The sequence below is a fragment of the Primulina tabacum genome, chromosome 4 (assembly GCF_025594145.1).
Source record: "Primulina tabacum isolate GXHZ01 chromosome 4, ASM2559414v2, whole genome shotgun sequence".
NCBI lineage: Eukaryota > Viridiplantae > Streptophyta > Magnoliopsida > Lamiales > Gesneriaceae > Primulina > Primulina tabacum.
The window spans coordinates 7307281-7325503 of record NC_134553.1 but is presented as its reverse complement, the minus strand read 5'-3'; the positions used below and the strand labels follow the sequence as shown (position 1 = coordinate 7325503).

Genomic DNA, 18223 nt, shown 5'->3' with positions numbered 1-18223 from the left:
AGGTTTTATGTTTTGTTCCCAGTATATATATATATATATATATATATATATATATATATAACGATTAGGAGTCAAGGGCCTCACATAGGCTGTGCCTAATAGAGGAGAAAAGTTTATGAAGAGAAATTAAATTTTATCTACTTGAGTTATGCCTAATAGAGAAGAAGAGGTAAGGAGATTGAAAAATTAAAATTTACCTACTTAGGCTGTGCCTAGTAGAGGAGAAATGTTGATGAGGAGAAATTAAATTTTACTTACTTAGAAAATGCCTAGTAATTGAGAAGAGGTGAGGAGATTGAAAATTAAATTTTCCTACTTAGGCTTCTCCTATTAGAGGAGAAGAGTTGGAGAGATTGAAATTTATTATTTTCCTGTTAAAGGTATCGCCTAGCAGAGGAGTCAGAGGGTGAGGAGGTGGAAGTTTTATTTTTCTGCTAAGGCATCGCCTAGCAGAAGAATCATGGGGTGAGGTGGTGAAACTTTTATTATCTGGACTGCGCCTAGTAGAGGAGAAGTGGTGGAGATATTGTAAATCACATTTTATCTACTTACGTTATGCCTAAGAAAGAAGAGGAAGAGGTGGAAGCAAAAGTTAGATTTTATTTACAAAGTCGAGCACGGCCGAAGAGAAAATGTGACGAGAGGGCGAGAGCTTTGGTAAGCTCTCTCTCTAGCTATTGAGCTTCGATAAGCCCATACCCCAATGGTTCCAAAACGTCAGAGATATGTTCAAAAGAAACAGTGTATTCAAATGCAAAATACTCGAAGAAAAAGACCAAGAGAACAAGCAGGTGGTGGTTGGAGCGATTTGGCGCTCGAGGCTGCTGGTGCAGGGGTGAGCGCGTGGGGCATGTGGGCAAGCACGCGAGGTGGCTGGGAAGAGTGCGCTAGGCGAGAGCGTGCTAGGCGAGCACTCGGGGAGGGGTGGCTGTTGGGCGAGGATGTGGCAAGGGAGAGGGGCGCGCGGGAAGGAAAGTGCTAGGCGAGGGAGGCAAGGGGCGAGGAGCAGTGACGGGCGATGTTGTGCGAGGGAAGTGGGTCGAGGATGTGGCAAGGGCGATAGGCGCGCGGGAAAGAAAGCGCTAGGCGAGGGAGGCAAGGGGCAAGGAGCAGTGACGGGAGAGGTTGTACGAGGGAAGTAAGGGCATGGCTATGCGAGACGGGCAAGTGGCGAGGGCGAGGGCGAGGGCGAATGCGAGGGAGCGAGGGCGAGAAGCAGGGACGGGGCGAGGCGAGGAGAGGAGAAAAGAAAGTTGAGGACGAGTTGATGAGGGTGGTGATGGGCGAGAGTCGGGAGCAATAGGCTGTACAGGGGCGAACGGTGTGGGCGAAGCATGGCAAAGGTAAGGAAGCGAGGCAAGCGATCGAGAGTGTGCATGCATCGACGAGGAGAGGTAACAGCAGGGGCGAATATCACGCAAGGCTGTGCTGAATGAGGCGGCGAGGGCAAGATGGTGATGAGAGGAGGCTGCGGGTGAAGGGATGTGGCGAAGACGGGGCTGATGGATTGGCGAGGCGAGCTTTGGCAAGGGGCGAGGGCGAGGGCGAGATGGTGACGAGAGGATGCTGTGGGTGAGGGGCTGTGGTGAAGGGCGAAGGCGAGGCTGATGAAGGGGCGAGGCGAGCGTTGTCAATGGGAGAGGACTTGTGAGAGGCGAGGGCTGGCGAGGTTGGTGGAGGGGCGTGGTGAGCGTTGGCGAGGGGCGAGGGCTGGCGAGATTGGTAGAGGAGCGAGGCGAAAGCTGGTGCAGGGGCAAGAGTCTAGGCGGCAGATGAACTGGCGTGGGTGAGAGTGAAGTGATGGCAAGGGGTAGGAGAGGCTGGCGAGCGTGCGAGGGTAGGGCAACGGGTGAGGTTATAGAGGGTTGTGGGTGTGGGGAAAATATTAAGTGGAGACAGGAGAATGAAACAAGGTGGGGGCTATCTATAGGGGAGCCCGATACTGATATGGCCTTTCACAATGGGATGGTGATTTAATTTATTTCCAAATTTTTGGAAACTAATGACAACATGATAAGAATACACAACTCACATGTTTAAACCGAGGACAACACAATTAATCGAATTTCGATCCTGCGATTCAGTTCGACTTGAGAGGGGGAGACTGGTGATACCCTACGAATGAGCCCATCAAGATCAGGCCCAAACAGGATTTTGGACTCTTGGCTCATCCCTAGCCAAGGTAGAAGGCCCATGATTGAACCGAGTTATTCTCCTATAAATACCAGATTTGAGAGTCTAACTATGGAATATTCACTATATTGACTTTCAGCAGCACCTTTGGCTGCTCTCTCATTATATTCTCAGTCTCTGACCTGAGCATCGAAGGGGCTACGTTGGGACACTCTCCTGACCCCCTTCTAAATGTCCCCTTCATGATTTCAGTCCTCGAGTAAATTAGAGGTCTACATTCAGACTGCTATCACCTACTGGAATCGAACTCTAAATTTTCAGTGAGTATTAATATGCTTGTACTTCCTTGATTGCATAAATAAATTATTAATCTTGAATTAAATAATATAGGCCAAAAGGGACTCGCCTGGCTTTTGGAGAGACCTGTTTGGCGTGCTAAAGTTACTTTATGTGTATTATTTGGATACCTGTAAATATCAAGAAAACTAATCAGTACTAAAAAATTGGACTAACTAATTTATCTTCAAAAGGTTTTTATATAAATCTTTGTTGAGGATAGTGGGAAAGAGATGGGTTCCTGTGGAGGTTGTAACGAGTAAAATCCACACAAAAAATAACACAGTAAACCAAGAAAATTCCACAAAGACAAATAAGAATAAAATAAATAAACTTAAGGCCTATCTATATACACGAACACAAGAAACAACGGAATATTATACGATTTCAACAGAAACTAACAAAAAAACCGGTTAGCATCTGCAAAATAATGATGGACAATAAGCAAGAATCTGAGAGTTCTATTAGAACAGCAAGCAGGAAGTTTCATTTTTTATTCCTTTCGCTGGATCAAGATTGTAATGAACATATACGTATGTTAGGAAACTTATACTTGAAAATTATCATTTCATCACGGGTATATAAATTATGAACAACAGAGAGCAACTTACGGATGGAGAAAGTGTTTGAAAAGCCACTCACGAAGAACAGAAACCGATTTCTCGGGCAGGCCTCGTCGTGGCCTCCACGGATGGTTTTCCATCATGCTCGTTTGCTGGAATGCTCTCTGTTGCCTCAAAGCTTGATCAAGAAGTCTTAATCTCGGTGTTTCCCCTTTACTCGTGCCTGTTACTGCAGAATTTTTGTCTCCCATTGCCTTCTCTGTTGCCTTCATTTGACTCACAATTCCATCTTTTAGGCATCTAAAGTGTTTTGACATAGCTCTTGACGCTAAGGCTGAATAAACACTCGCAGCTCCATTCCCAGCCACTGCTTCAAATGATGATACCACAGCCTTCATTTGATCATAGTAATGCTTGTACCTTCTACCCACCTGTAACCCCACCACCCAAAAAATCTGAAATTTAATGTAACTCCCATATTCACCATATTTTCACCATGTGGGCATGCATTAATGGAATAGAGTCCCGAACGATTCAGATTTTAAAGCCTCCCACATTAATTTATATCAGTGAAAAAAAGGTTCATTCATCACAAGAAGTAAAGAAGCGAAAAGTACTGAAAAATGATTATCTTTAAAGGAAGAAATTTAAAAATTTATACCTCTTGAAGCATTTGAAGCAACTTGGTCGTTCGTTTCTGCAATTCCAATTGGTCAAGAGCATGAAGTGATTGCTTTGACATGACATTTTCATCCTGTCGTTCACTGGTTTTCTGAATCTTTTGCTTGGAGTTCTCAGCTTTATTTGTTCCGAGATTACAGAGCTCGTTCAGAAGCTCTTGTGTAGGCCCCAGAAACTTTGAATTTCCAAACTGAAAGTTGTCTGGCATCATACAGTAGTGTTGTCGATGTATATTAACTGACCTAGAATTTGATGGATCAAATCTTAAATCAGCTTCTTGTCTGATTCCGAAAGATTGCAGGCCCATACTACTCGAAGGATTTGATGAACTGAGAGAGAGTGAAAGACCTTTGCCTGGCCTTTCATTACCTTCACATGGGAAAACACATCTCAAAGATGAAAAATCCACAAAAGATTTCTCTGGTGAAACCATTGAAGAATCAGTAATCCCAGTTAAACCATGCTTATAGGATTCACTAGAACTATCGGAACCGTTAATTCCTTTCAAAAAAGAAGAAGGTGAACCCACATGGTTTCCAAACTTGTTCGAGAACCCATTCCAGAAAACTGGGCTGTTTTCTTGGTTCAGATTCTTCGAAGGAAACCCTATTAGTTCCATGCCTGAAGAACTAAAATTGTAGATCTCCGGATTGAGCTCAAAACCTTGCAACTGATTCACTAAATGAGCCTGCAGATTTTGATTCCCAATTGAATCAGCTATACAGAACTTATACATACTACCTTACTCACCGATCTTTTGCAAAAATCTTAACTCAAACCCTGAAAATACTAGAAAACCACCATTCTCAAGCTGAAAAACGATCAAGATCCAAAACCATCAACCAAAGAACAACCAGATTCAAAATAAATATCAACCTATCTACTGACAAGAAACCATACACGCTTATTTTCTGTGACTTTTTTGTTGAATCTTTTCTTTCCCTATTGTGACATATACGCACCCTTGTACGTGCACTATGTTGGGATGCTTGGGGTAAGTACCATATATGAGATGGTGCTACAGTAATAGTAATACGTATGCTTTAATATATAGATAATGGTGGCAATACAAATGGGACCTTACTTTTGTTACTTACTCTGATTTACCCAACAAGAAAGATCATGCCATGGAAGCAAACAGAGGAAAAGGAGATGCACAAATCTTTGATCCCAAATACAAGGGAATAAATAGGGCCTGATCATTGATCATGTCCTCAAAACTTATACTAATATATCCTTTGTTTTTTACAAGCATTATACTAATTAATATATTCACCCACACACACACACACACACACACATTTGTTTGTATATACGTGTTCAGACAGACAAAAGCAATAAACTTTCGTTGTTCATGCATATATATAAAGTTTCCATGATTATAAGAAGTCCATAAATATAGTGGTGCATATGTAGGCGATGATTGCATACAATGTTGTTCGATCACACCTACGAATCCTAAGAACTTGAGTAAACAGCAGATGTATGTAGTATGTAGCAGTCTTTTTCAGCCACGGGTTGTTGCTTTGACCTGTGCTTTGTGATCAAATTTCAATGCAACACTAAATATCATCACTTATACCAAATGAGGCAATATTATGATCACGGGTGGAGCCATGTGTTGCTCCGGCCGGGTGGTAGTGCGGGTGATTTTTTTTTCGATATTTTTTATACATAAAATTGTCTTATTTTTCGGTAGCCCGATGCTCTATTTCTCAATATTAGTTCAACTATTGTTTAAAAAATTCTAGCTCGGATGAAAATAAAAACCTGGTTCTGTCACTGAATTTATGATCCCCATTTTTGTTAATTCACAAATAATTGTAAAACAGCATATATATGTTTGAACTGCAAACTGATTTTGAGTGCTTGGCTTGGCTTGGTGTGGCCTTTTTCTCATATTTTTATTCATAAACCACCACTCTAGGAGACTATTGATAAGCTAAATTAATCTTATAATTTCTTATCTTGGTTGATATGCATTTATTTTCTAAAATATTTATGATTTCAGTATTAAAGATAATATATTAAAATCTGATATTTAAATTACATATATAATTTAATTATTTAGATGCCAGTACATATTGTGTTGTGGAATAGTAGTCCCTGTGAGCCCATGAGATGAAGTGGTCCATGTGTTTCCAACTAATTCGAATTAAAACACCCAATTAAGGCCCTTCACCAGTCTTTTTTTTTTTTTTTTTTTTATCCTTTTCCTCCATCCTGCCTAATTGGGACCAGATACATGTTTTTCATTTTCTTTTTCTTTTTTCTAGTATTATAATTTTTCATTATCAAAAAAAAAAAAGTTCAGTAACAAACTGAATGAAATCGATAACATATCAAAAAATTGAATCTCAAATTTTCATTAATGTAAAACTAAAGCAATACTTGGTTTAGTTCTTAAAGTAAAATTAATGCTACGAAATAAGACACATAAATAACATTTCAAGCTGTTATTTACATACACATAGTGAACTAGATTGTCGAGTTTAATTGACACCTGGAGCAAATTTTATAGGTCGGTGTGTGATCCGCAATTCAAAGGATGTTATATGGTCCACGTTATAAATGGTTAATATGTGAAAGATAGAAACCCCAACAATGATTGGGTGACAGGAGCATGAATGAATCGATCTCATACTCAAATGAGATATATAAAAGATTTGAGAGGTATTACTCATATCAACAAGGTGCATCTTTTTTTTTTTTTCTGAAACTCAAAAGTTAAGTGTGTTTGACTTATAACGATTCTAAGACGCCTGAGAAGTTTGTAAGAGTGCATGTGAATGTGAACATAAACACTTTGAAAATATCAATATTGATATATTGTGGATAGCAGTAAAATTTGGCACGTCACATTTTAAATCCAAAAGAAATTTTTTTTCATGGTTCAAATTGCAAAGTGATTATATATAATTATCCACTCCAATAAAAAAAAAGTGCTGTATATTTTTCCATTGAAAAGTTATTATTCCCGTATATACTTTATTTGGTTGATTAAATGTCAATGTTGTCATTATGATCATTGTCTCTAATCATATGACTAATAAATTTGGAAAATGAAACAGGACAAAGTGTGCGCCAATGGCATGAAAAATGTGTCGATATCGTGACCATCAATCGACAAGGAGGCTATTATAATATCTATATTTATATCTTTTTTTATTCTTATAAATGATAATGAAATAGTGGTGGATAAAATCACATTTGGCCTCTCGAGATTTCATCGAATTTTTCCCAAAAAGCGCCCTTTTAATCCAAAAAAGGCTTATCACTCCTCAAAGACAAGAAAATAACAATAAAACTCAATTTAAAATATAATTATAAAAAAAATCAATTATTTACTGTACACAGAAAAAGTATAAAAGCACGCAACATGTGTTCAGATACCCCAAAAAAAAAAAAAAAAACTCAATCGTCGAAGTCCATGACCTCTAAAAAAATAATTAAAGCATAAAAATTAAGAACAAAGTAAATTTAATGAAAAACTAGAAGAATAAAAAATATCAACACTCTCAAGGTTTTGAGCAATTTATAATTTACATATTAATATATTCATATTTTATATAGTGTAAATTCCATTAGCTAGTTTGCACTTGGATTGATGGTTTTGAAATGATTGATTTCAAAACTCTTAACTTGTTTAGATATACAAAATGTAATTAAGGTGTGTATGAATTTACACAATTTCAATAGTAATTGTGAAACCTTTCAAATACATCCAAAATTTGTGTCATTTAAAATTTATTTATGAAAGACTTTCGTGAATCAAATAACTTCTTTCAAATTAAATTCATAATAATAGTCAATAGACGTCCCAGTTTCATTGATAATTTAATCAGTGGATAAAGAAACCATCATATTTTGTTGATTTAATAAATTAAATATGAATTAACCTACTCTAATATGATCTATTGAGATTTTGAAGAGAAAATGATATATAGTGTCATACTTAAAAAACATAATGTAAATTATTTTTGTAAATATGGCATCACCTTTAGACCCTCACATATCAATAGATTCCTACTCACAGTAGATGTCTTTTTCAGGATAATTTATCAAGAGTTTACTGTAGTTTGTGTACTTAATTTGGATGGTTAAGGATCAATATCTATCTGGATATAGAATTCTGTGGTATACTGTTATTTTCACATTAAATGTCCCTACTACTTCCTAAAACACTTCATTTTCCTGCAATTAAAATAATTAATCATATATTAATGTTTTACAAAAACTAACGACGGTCTCATGAGCTAATTTTGTAAGACGTATATTCTATTTGAATCACCCATAAATCCAAAAAATATATTATTTTTTATTATAAATATAAACAATATTAATCCGTTTTACAAATAAAGATGTACGAGACAGTCTCGTAAAAAAAAACATGTTCCCAATGCTTTTAAAAAGCGTAGACGGCATTAATTGTCAAATAACAAAAAAATAAAAATAAAATAGAGTGGTCCTTGAATTATTTAACTTTTTTTTTCTTTTTTAGAGAATGGACCCCTACTCTATATGCCAGTGAACGAAAGCTGAAAATTAAATGGAGGCACAGAATTAATTTCGAACCAAATAAGGGCCCGCAAAATAACGGTGACTTTGGTAGAAGTCTAGTTTTGAACCCCTGGCTTCCATCTAATACAATATGGTCCCAGTCTAGCGCAATTCAAAATTATGGTTGGACGGATAAGAAGAGAAAATCTTACAATTTAAAACATTGCAATATTTGTCAAAAAAAAAAAAAAAATTGCAATATACATATTTCTTTAAGAAAAAATTATGATTTCCGCGATTTATGTTTGTTTCTTTGTAATTTTAATCATTTATATTATCAAATCAGTCTAAGTTCGCAATCTTGGATTTTAAGCAATTTTTTGTCATTTTTCTCATTGTTTTAACATGATGTTGATATGGTGTTAACATACGTAATACCACATAAAAAATTTCATGGAAAGATCTAAAATCAGTAAAATAAAGAACCAAAATTGCCAAAAAAAAAAGATGAAGGACTAAAAACCAGTGTTTGCCAAAATAGCACACCAAAATCGTAGAGAGAAACATATCAAACCAAAGAAAGAAATTTTCATTTTTTTCTTTAATTAAGATTGAAAAAGATATGGATAGTCATTATATATTTTTATATATAGTTAGCAAATTCATATTAGAAATGGATAAGACATTTTATACCTCTCCCGTCGTTCTATTTAATATATGCATGTCGAATGGTGAGTCAATGTCACAATTAACTCTTTCGTAAAAAATCTCGGAAACTTATTCATACTTCAATTAATACATCGTTTACTGTTACATGTGTTTATTCCTTGATTTAAGGATAGGCTATATATGGACGATTGCTTTATTATAGGATATTATTTCCTTCAATGGGTTTTATTTTTTCCAAAGTATAGACGTGCATCATGGGAATTTTTAGGTACCTTGGTTTTGCCGATTGTATATATAACTCGTTGAATCAATGAGAAAAGAGAGACAAAACCTAAATTTATCATGGTATCAGAGCAAGGTTTAGGTTGACTCAGAAAATAATTTTTCTTTTTTTCCTAACCATGGCTGAAGGAGCCACACCTCCACCATCGGAAAAGATTGATTATAGTTCGCCATTCTACGTAGGGCCACAAGATTGCCTGGCGACTTCATTACTCCCATTCATTTGAAGCTTGACAATTTTGATGGTTGGTCTCATGCTATTCGCGTCGCTCTTTTCTCTCGACGCAAATTCGGTTTTCGTAATGGGACAATCACAGATTTCGTCCCCCCTTGTACGAAAGATGATTGGGTCATGATCCAATGCATGGTAGTCTCATGGCTCATGAATACGATTGACCCAGAGGTACGTTCTATCCTCTCGAATTATGATGATGCCAAACGCTTATGGGATGACTGGCACGAACGATTCTCGATTGTGAACGGTCCGCGTATTTACCAACTTAAAGGGGATATTAATCACTGGGAGCAAACAAAACTTATGCATGTTGCTGTTTATTTCACTAAATTGAATGTTTTGTGGGATGAACTCGATAAACATGAGCCTTTGATTTCTTGCAAGTGTGATAAATGTACTAGTCAGGTTGGTAAACAACATGAAAAACGGCGTGCCGATGATAGGCTGCACCAATTTTTTCTTGGCCTGTGTTCCGATTATTATGCCCAATTGAGTCGACTCTTTTGTGGCAAGATCCTCTCCCTACATTGAATCGGGCATTCCAACAAATCGCTCAAGATGAGCGGGTTCGGCGGATCACACACACCACTGAAGAGAAACCCGATGCCGTAGGTTTTGCTGTACGTATAGGAACTAGATCTAAACCGTGTCTTGATAGAATGGAGAAGGCGGCCTTGATTTGTTCTCACTGCCACAAATCAGGTCATGATATTGCTACATGTTTTGACATCCATGGTACTCTAGATTGGTACTTGAAGAAATATGGATCTAATCTTGAGGGAAAAGGAAACTTGAAGGGCAAACCAACCGCTTTGTCGACAAAGATTTCAACATGTCATGGTCGTAACGGGGTACGTGCTAATGCTGCTACACCCGATGTTAATCACGGTGCACCTCCTGAAAATTTGATCCCCGCTCCTGTTGTGCAAACCCTTCCGAGCTTTACTGTCGAACAATGGGCTGTATTATCGGCCACGTTTGGTTCATCTTCTACTTCTTCTAACATGCTGCATGGTAAGTTGGGAATGAATGATTGGATAATCGATACCGGCTGCTCTCATCATATTACTGGTGATGAATCTTTTTTATTGAATATTAAAGTGGTTTCTCCATGTCTCGTGGCTCTTCCGGATGGTCAAACGGTGGTTGGCTGGTTGATACTAAGGAGGGTGTAGTGAGACTAACGGACACAACTCCAACATGCTCTTTTTGTTCCTAAATTACACTGCAATTTAATTTCGGTATCACAATTGAATGATGAACTGAATTGTTTTGTCCAATTTAATTCTAACTTGTGTGCTATACAGGACCAACGTTCGAGGGAGGTGATTGGCACGGGTGAGAGACGGGATGGACTTTACTATCTCTGGCATGGATTAAAGGTGCAAATGGTTTTGGTTGCTTGTTCGAAGTCTTTGGAGCTATGGCATCATCGTTTGGGTCATCCTTTCGAGAGAGTAGGGAAGTTACTTCCTTTTTTTCATGATTCTAGGGGTCATTAGGATACCTGATGTGAAGTTTGTCATCGTGCTAAATATCCTAGAAGTAGTGTTCCTTTAAGTGAAAATAATTCCACTCAAATTTTTGAGTTAATACATTGTGATTTATGGGGTCCATATGATGAACTCTCTTCTTGTGGCGCTCGCTACTTCTTAACTTTGGTCGATGATTATTCTCGTGATGTGTGAGTTTATTTATTAATTGATGAAAGAGAAGTTTTTCAGATGTTTATGTCCTTTCTTGTAATGATTGAACGACAATTATCTCAAAAGTTGAAAATTGTACGTAGTGACAATGGAACACGGTTTAACTGCATGAAAGATTATTTTGTGGCAAATGGAATTTATTTCAAACTTCTTGTGTGGGTACCCCTCAATAAAATGGAAGCGTTGAAAGAAAATATAAACATATTTTGAATGTTGCTCGTGCATTGCGATTTCAAGGAGGCTTGCCAATTTTTTTTTGGGGGGAATGTGTTTTGGCCGCTGCCCACCTAATAAATCGGACTCCGTCCACTGTTCTTCACAATAAGACTCATTATGAAATTCTTTTTGGTTGTGCACCTTCTTTCGATGACTTATGCATGGTTGGCTGTTTAGTTTTTTTTCTCATAATCAACGAGCTAGAGGTGACTAGTTTGCAAGTCGAAGTTGTAAATGCGTTTTTGTGGGATTTATGTTTGGTAAGAATAGATGGAAAGTTTATTCGATCTTGAAACAAAGAAATTCTTTGTGTCGAGGGATGTGAAGTTTTATGAGGATGTCTTTCCTTTTTTGAATGTAGACGTCAGAAATATTGATCATACCCGTGAGCGTGATGTTCCTTGTAGACTCGGGGGAAAAATACTTGGGCCGTGGATTTCAGGAGAAGCTCCCATCGGTAAAATTACGAGACTTCGTGACACATACGTTTATCACAAAAGGTCCATCCCTTGCTCCACCTAATCCGCAATATCACACTCCCTCAGGTACGCCGTTTCCTATAGCACATTATGTTAGTTGTGACAAATTTACGGTGAAACATTGGAATTTTCTCGCGGCTGTAACTACAGGTGTTGAGCCACGATCCTTTAAGGAGGCTGCAAAAGATGTTGGCTGGTGCATTGCCATGCAACAAGAAATTCGTGCTTCGGAGGATAATGACACTTGGACTATGGGAAAATTACCTCCTGGCAAGAAAGCTCTCGGCAGTAAATGGGTGTACAAAATCAAATACAACTCCGGTGGTAAAATTGAGAGATTAAAGACCAGATTAGTTGTTTTTGGTAATCATCAAGTTGAAGGAATTGATAATAATGATACATTTGCTCCGGTTGCAAAAATGGTGAAATTTCGCACTTTCCTGGCTGTTGCAACATCAAAGCATTGGGAGTTGCATCAGATGGATGTACATAATGCCTTTTCTTCACGGTGATTTAGACGAAGAGGTGTATATGAAACTTCCTCTTGGTTTTAGTTCTACATATTCCAATTTGGACTGTAGTTTGCCTAAGTCGTTGTATGGCTTGCGACAAGCACCTCGATGTTGGTTCGCAAAGCTTGTGAAAGCTTTAAAAAGATATGGTTTTCTTCAATCCTACTCCGATTATTCGCTATTTACTTACACTAAAGGTCCTGTGCAGATTAATGTACTAGTGTATGTTGATGATTTGGTAATTTCTGGTAATGATTCCGCTGCGGTGACGAGTTTTAAAGCCTATTTGATTAAATATTTTTATATGAATGATCTTGGTGTGCTTAAATATTTTCTTGGCATTAAGGTGGCTAGAAGCTCTTCAGGGCTGTTTTTATGTCAATGAAAATATGTCCAAGATATTATTTTAGAGGCTGGATTGTTGGGCTCAAAGCCGGACTCATTTCCGATTGAACAAAATCATCGGTTGGCGCATACCACAGGGTCGTATCTCTCGGATCTCGAGCCCTATAGACGTTTTCTTGGTAGTATTATTAATTTGGCAGTTACCCGCAATGACTTGGCATACTCGGTTCATGTCCTATCGCAATTCATGTAGAAACCAAGACAGGAACATTGGGATGCTGCATTACGAGTTGTTCGTTATTTAAAGAAATCTCCAGGTCAAGGCATTCTATTACGTTCCGACAGTGACTTGTCTTTGACAGGTTGGTGTGACTCAGATTGGGCAGTCTATACTCTTACCAGGCGATCTCTCACTGGTTGGTTTGTGTTTTTGAGACATTCTCCAATTTCATGGAAAACTAAGAAGCAACATAATGTCGCTCGTTCTTCCGCTGAGGCCTAATATTGTCTATGGCTTCTCTTACTTGTGAACTAAAATGGTTGAAGGGTTTACTTTTGAGTTTGGGAATTCATCATTCAAATGCGATTTCTCTTTTATGTGATAATCAGTCTGCATTGCATATCACGCAGAATCCGGTATTTCACGAACACACAAAAACATCGAAGTAGAATGTCATTTCGTGCGAGATGAAATCCAAGATGGCCTTATTGCTCTGTCCTATGTACCAACTACGGTTCAACTGGCGGACATTTTTACTAAGGCTTTGGAAAAGAAGCATTTTGATTCTCTTCTTGACAAGTTATCATTTTAGACTTACATGCTCTAACTTGAGGGGATGTTACGGGTGTTTATTCCTTGATTTAAGGATAGACTATATATGGGTGATTGCTTTATTATAGGATATTATTTCCTTCAACAGGTTTTATTTTTTCCAAAGTATAGACATGCATCATGGAAATATTTAGGCATCTTGACTTTCCTTTTGTATATATAACTCGTTGAATCAATGAGAAAAGAGAGAAAAAACCTAAATTTATCATTTACATTCCATAACGTGTGGGGAACGCTTCGGGACCCAATCAACAATGTTAACTTTGAAAAAAATATATGAAAAAAAGCTTAATAAATAGTTACAATAATATTGGCGGACCCAAGTGAGTTTTAGCTTGAGAATTTTGGTATTGAGACCTATTAAAATGTGAAAATTAAGGAATTAAATTTCCAATGTCGTCTATAATGAGAAAAAATGTTCTATTTATACAAAATGAATTTGAAATGATAAAAGTATCCTTGTATTTTATTTGGAAAAAATTTTCAAAAATATATTTAAGTTAATTCTGTCATTTCAAATATATTTTGTAACTCAATATAACTTTGATTGTATATATAGCATGATGTATAATAATTATAAGAGAAATTGATTATTCTAGTCTATTTTAAATAATAGGGTTTAAATGATATGGGATATTTATGTAATTTGATATGATAAAAAGACTAATTTGATAAATTAATTTAACTAAATACTAAAATTAATTATAGTAATTGTGTGAAGTCTATTTAAGAAAATATCTCTAATTATAATGCACTCAATAAATTCCAATTGGAAATCTATCGTTGGTTCTCATTCGTCAATTATGTAGAATCTTTTGCAACTCTGTTGCTTATTACCCCTAGGTGAGGTGAAGTATGTGTGCCACAATTTTTTAAAAATTAAAAACTGATCAAATTCAATGGTCAGATTAATCTGAATATTTTAAAATATTGAAAATAATAAAATTAATAATAAAACATTTATATATATATATATATATAGCTAGTAACGACTCTATTATTCAATCTTCTATAAATTTGCTTCATTATACCTTAAAAAATTCACAACTTCTTCTGCTTTCATTTTCAAAAAAAAAAATTAATTCATCTTTGATTTCATTAAATCCAAATACAAAAATAATCTCTGGAACAATGATGATCACAAATCTCCTTCACCAAACTTTTCTCAAATCAATTCTCAACTGAATGGTATTTCTTTATCTCAATATACCGATGAGAAAATGTTGAGTCATATGTTCAATCAAACTCAATTCTCCCAAAATCTAAACGAAGTTCATCCTACTTTTGAAACCATGTCTTCAAAATCAGAAAGGAAAGGGAAGAAAGTTGTTGCTACGAGTGGAAGTGACTCTATCACTAGAAAATATTGATTGAAAGACGAAGATGAACGTCTTGCAAAAGCATGGCGCAACACTTTTGCTAATCCGGCACATGGAAATGACTAAAGCAACGCTAGTTTTTGGGTATTGGTTGAAAAAGAATATAACAATGTGTTATACCATGTGATGAAAAGTTCGTTCAAAGGACAACATTTCAAGGATCTAGCAAAAAATGTTTTCACTTTTCAAATCAAACAAAGAGAACTAGAAGCTCTCAACCAAAATGGATTGTCATTTGAGATGAAGACATTCTTAAAATTTTATTACAACATTTTATTTTACTTGACATTCAACAAATTCCTAAATACATTTTTTTAGTATGTTCAAGCTCAAACAACGTTCGAGAAAGAATGTGGAATTGCATGGTCTACGAGAAACCTTGGTTAATCCTTAGGGATCAACAAAAATGGAAGATATAGTTCGATGATACCAAAATTTTATCTCATGTTTGGTCTGGAGAGTGGGTCTTCGAATCTTCGGAATGAAACAGGTCGGGCCGATATTATGGGCTCTGCAAATATGTCTTAAAATCGTGACCAATACATGAAATTTATAGAGGGAGAAGATTATTTACCTTATTGGAATAAGACTCCCCCTGAGATAGAATCCTACCTGAGATAGGAGACTTCAAACATTAGGACTATATGATCGTGACGGCAGGGACTCTTGCCTCATCTTGATTAGATTTACCCGAATCTCACATTTATCGGGACCACTTATCTATTAATGGGAATATCTTCATATCTTTTAGTCGCGTCATGGCTCGGAATTCCCGACCCCTGAGGAGGCTCGGGCCTCTGGTAGACGGGGTTAAGTGGATCAGCCTCATTGGGTATTCACAAGCTCAGTCCTACGTCCTATGGGCTCAGACGCCTACCTGTATGGTTGGGCTCAGTAGCCGGGCCGCCTTTGCCTAATGACGAGGCTTGACTCTTATAGGAGCAAAGCCTATTTTTTAAAATGGGCTTGGATAGGCCTAGATGTGGCGATTTTAGGGGGTATGATAGTTCAAAAAATTTGAAGCAGATGCGGCAAATGCAACTAAGAAGAAGAATATCGATGGCAAATTATCTACATCTCCTTTCTCCACGCCCACCGTCGATGAAGGAAATTACGTGCAAGAATTGTCCAAAACCATTAGACCAATGGGAGAAAACACCTTTAAAGCGAGCATGGAAGAATATGGCCCAAAAAATTCACCTATGACAGTTTTGTATGCAAAAAGCGAGATGATCAGACAAAATTTTATGAAACTGAGGATACGAAGATTTCTATAGCAAGAGAGCATTATGCAAAAGTTGAGGAACAAATGGCAAAGAAGTATGAAATAGTGCTAAGGAAGCAGGAAATTAATGATATGAAGCAAGCAATGAAAGAGATGGAGCATGAGAGGGAGCTCGGAGCAAGAAAATCAGATCATGGAGAAATATATTAATGATTCAAACATGAATGAAGAGCAATGTGAGTATTTTACGAAGATGCAACAAACAATTCTTCGTAAAAGATTTGGACATTGATTTATTTAGTTGTATGTGATTTTCTTTAATTATATGTAATATTTTAAATTTCTAGTATTTCTTAATATTTCCTATAATATTTAAATTTTAATTATGTGTAATTATAATTTCTTTTAATTATGCAATTTTATTTTATGTTTAAATACTCATATAGTTAATAAAATAAAAATTATTATTTCAACATTATCTTTACAATATTATCTCACTCAGCTCTCACATAACAATGACATAAATTATCATTGATGTATCAGCATGCAACGAAGTTATCAACTTCATCACGACAATATCCTCACATCATTGAATATGATTTAATGGCAAGGAAGATGACGGGTTCTTAAGTGAAACCGGGCTTCAAGACCGTGATTTAGATTCATGGTAAGAAGAAAACAGTATAATTATAGTCTGGCAAGCTTCTGCCAGATTCATTATTGTTTTACTGGAATGTATATATGATAGACCTTAGCTGGTGAATACTCATCTGAAATTGGGTTATTCAAATTCTGACTTACCCAGATTCAATTTTGTTGATGTGAAACTTGATTCAAGAACGAACTAATTAGATATGTGGACATAGGGGAAATTGTGTTCCGCACACTGATATATAAGAATGTTTAGACACAACTTTTTTTCTACTTGTGTCTGCTTATTTTGTTGGTTCTACGTTCATTATTTTTACGGGTGTTCAGATTTCGAATAAAACCAAAAAAAACCGAAAATCGAACTCAACAAAAAATCGAATTTTTTAATTCGGATATAAATATTAAAACCGAAGTTTATGTGGTTCGGTTTCAGATGGTTCAGTTTCAGATTTTAGTTTTCAAAACCGAACCCACCAAAAAACCAAAATTTAATTAAATTAATATTTTTTTATATTTTTATTTAGATTATATTTTATGAGATGATATTTAGTGAATTAAGAATTATTTTTGTTAATTTTTAATTGATTGTTATTTATTTAGTTCATTTGGACATTATATTTTAAAGTTTTATTAAAAAAAATTAACTAAAAATAATATATTTTAATTATTATTTTAAATATTTATCAAAACCGAACGGAAATAACCAAACTGTATTGTTAAAAAACCAAACTGAATTGAAGGAAGAAAAATTCGGATATCGGATTATACATTTTCAAGCCGAAATAATCGAACAACGAACACCCATAATTATTTTATATGTTTTTATACTATTACATTATTTACCGATTTAATTGAATTATTTCACTCAAGTATTATTAATTAATTATCATAAATTATCAAAATAGATCATGTTCAGACGAAAGATTAGATCTCTTGTGTGACGGTCTCACGAATCTTTATCTGTGAGACGAGTCAATCATACCGATATTCACAATAAAAAGTAATACTCTTAGCATAAAAAGTAATATTTTTTCATGGATGACCCAAATAAAATATCTGTCTCACAAAATACGACCCATGAGACTGTCTCACACAAGTTTTTGCCCATACGAAAATAGAACCAAGCTTTAATATTAGGGATAATATCTCCCATCAACTACTATATATCACATCTATTTTATAAATATCGAAAAAAAAAACATGTTTCTATATTTGTTTCATTCATTTCATAGAAAAACACAACTAACCAAATACTTTAAAATAAAAAATATATTAGATATACACAATATATAACATTAATTATTACGTTATACATAGAAGATAGAACGAGTGTGTCACGGTTGATATATCCAATAATGGTTCCAAAGATATCCCATTTAAAATCTTTGCATCTTTCATTGGTTTAACTACCTTGAATAAATTCACCTACTGCTATGATGGATTTTGGTTGGGTATCTCACACAAACTAAACTCCATTTT

The 18223-nt window shown here is 35.9% G+C and overlaps 1 protein-coding gene across 1 annotated transcript; it reads right to left on the bottom strand.

The window, feature by feature from the left end:
- Nucleotides 1–1082: 1082 nt before the first annotated feature.
- Nucleotides 1083–5040, bottom strand: LOC142541780 (uncharacterized). The gene is made up of 4 exons (XM_075648244.1): nt 3694–5040; nt 3081–3463; nt 2431–2600; nt 1083–1777 (listed from the first exon to the last, which is right to left on the bottom strand). The coding sequence occupies exons 1-4, from the start codon at nt 4447–4449 to the stop codon at nt 1083–1085; spliced, it is 2004 nt and encodes a 667-aa protein (XP_075504359.1). The 5' UTR covers nt 4450–5040.
- Nucleotides 5041–18223: the final 13183 nt, after the last annotated feature.

Excerpts from the sequence above, each read along its gene's own strand:
- LOC142541780 (XM_075648244.1), bottom strand. The coding sequence starts at position 4,449 with ATGTATAAGTTCTGTATAGCTGATTCAATTGGGAATCAAAATCTGCAG. Across the intron at positions 2,601-3,080 it reads TTCAAACACTTTCTCCATCC|GTATCCAAATAATACACATA; the intron begins GTAAGTTGCTCT and ends TGATATTTACAG. Across the intron at positions 1,778-2,430 it reads AAATTTAGAGTTCGATTCCA|TTCATCTGCCGCCTAGACTC; the intron begins GTAGGTGATAGC and ends CACCCACGCCAG.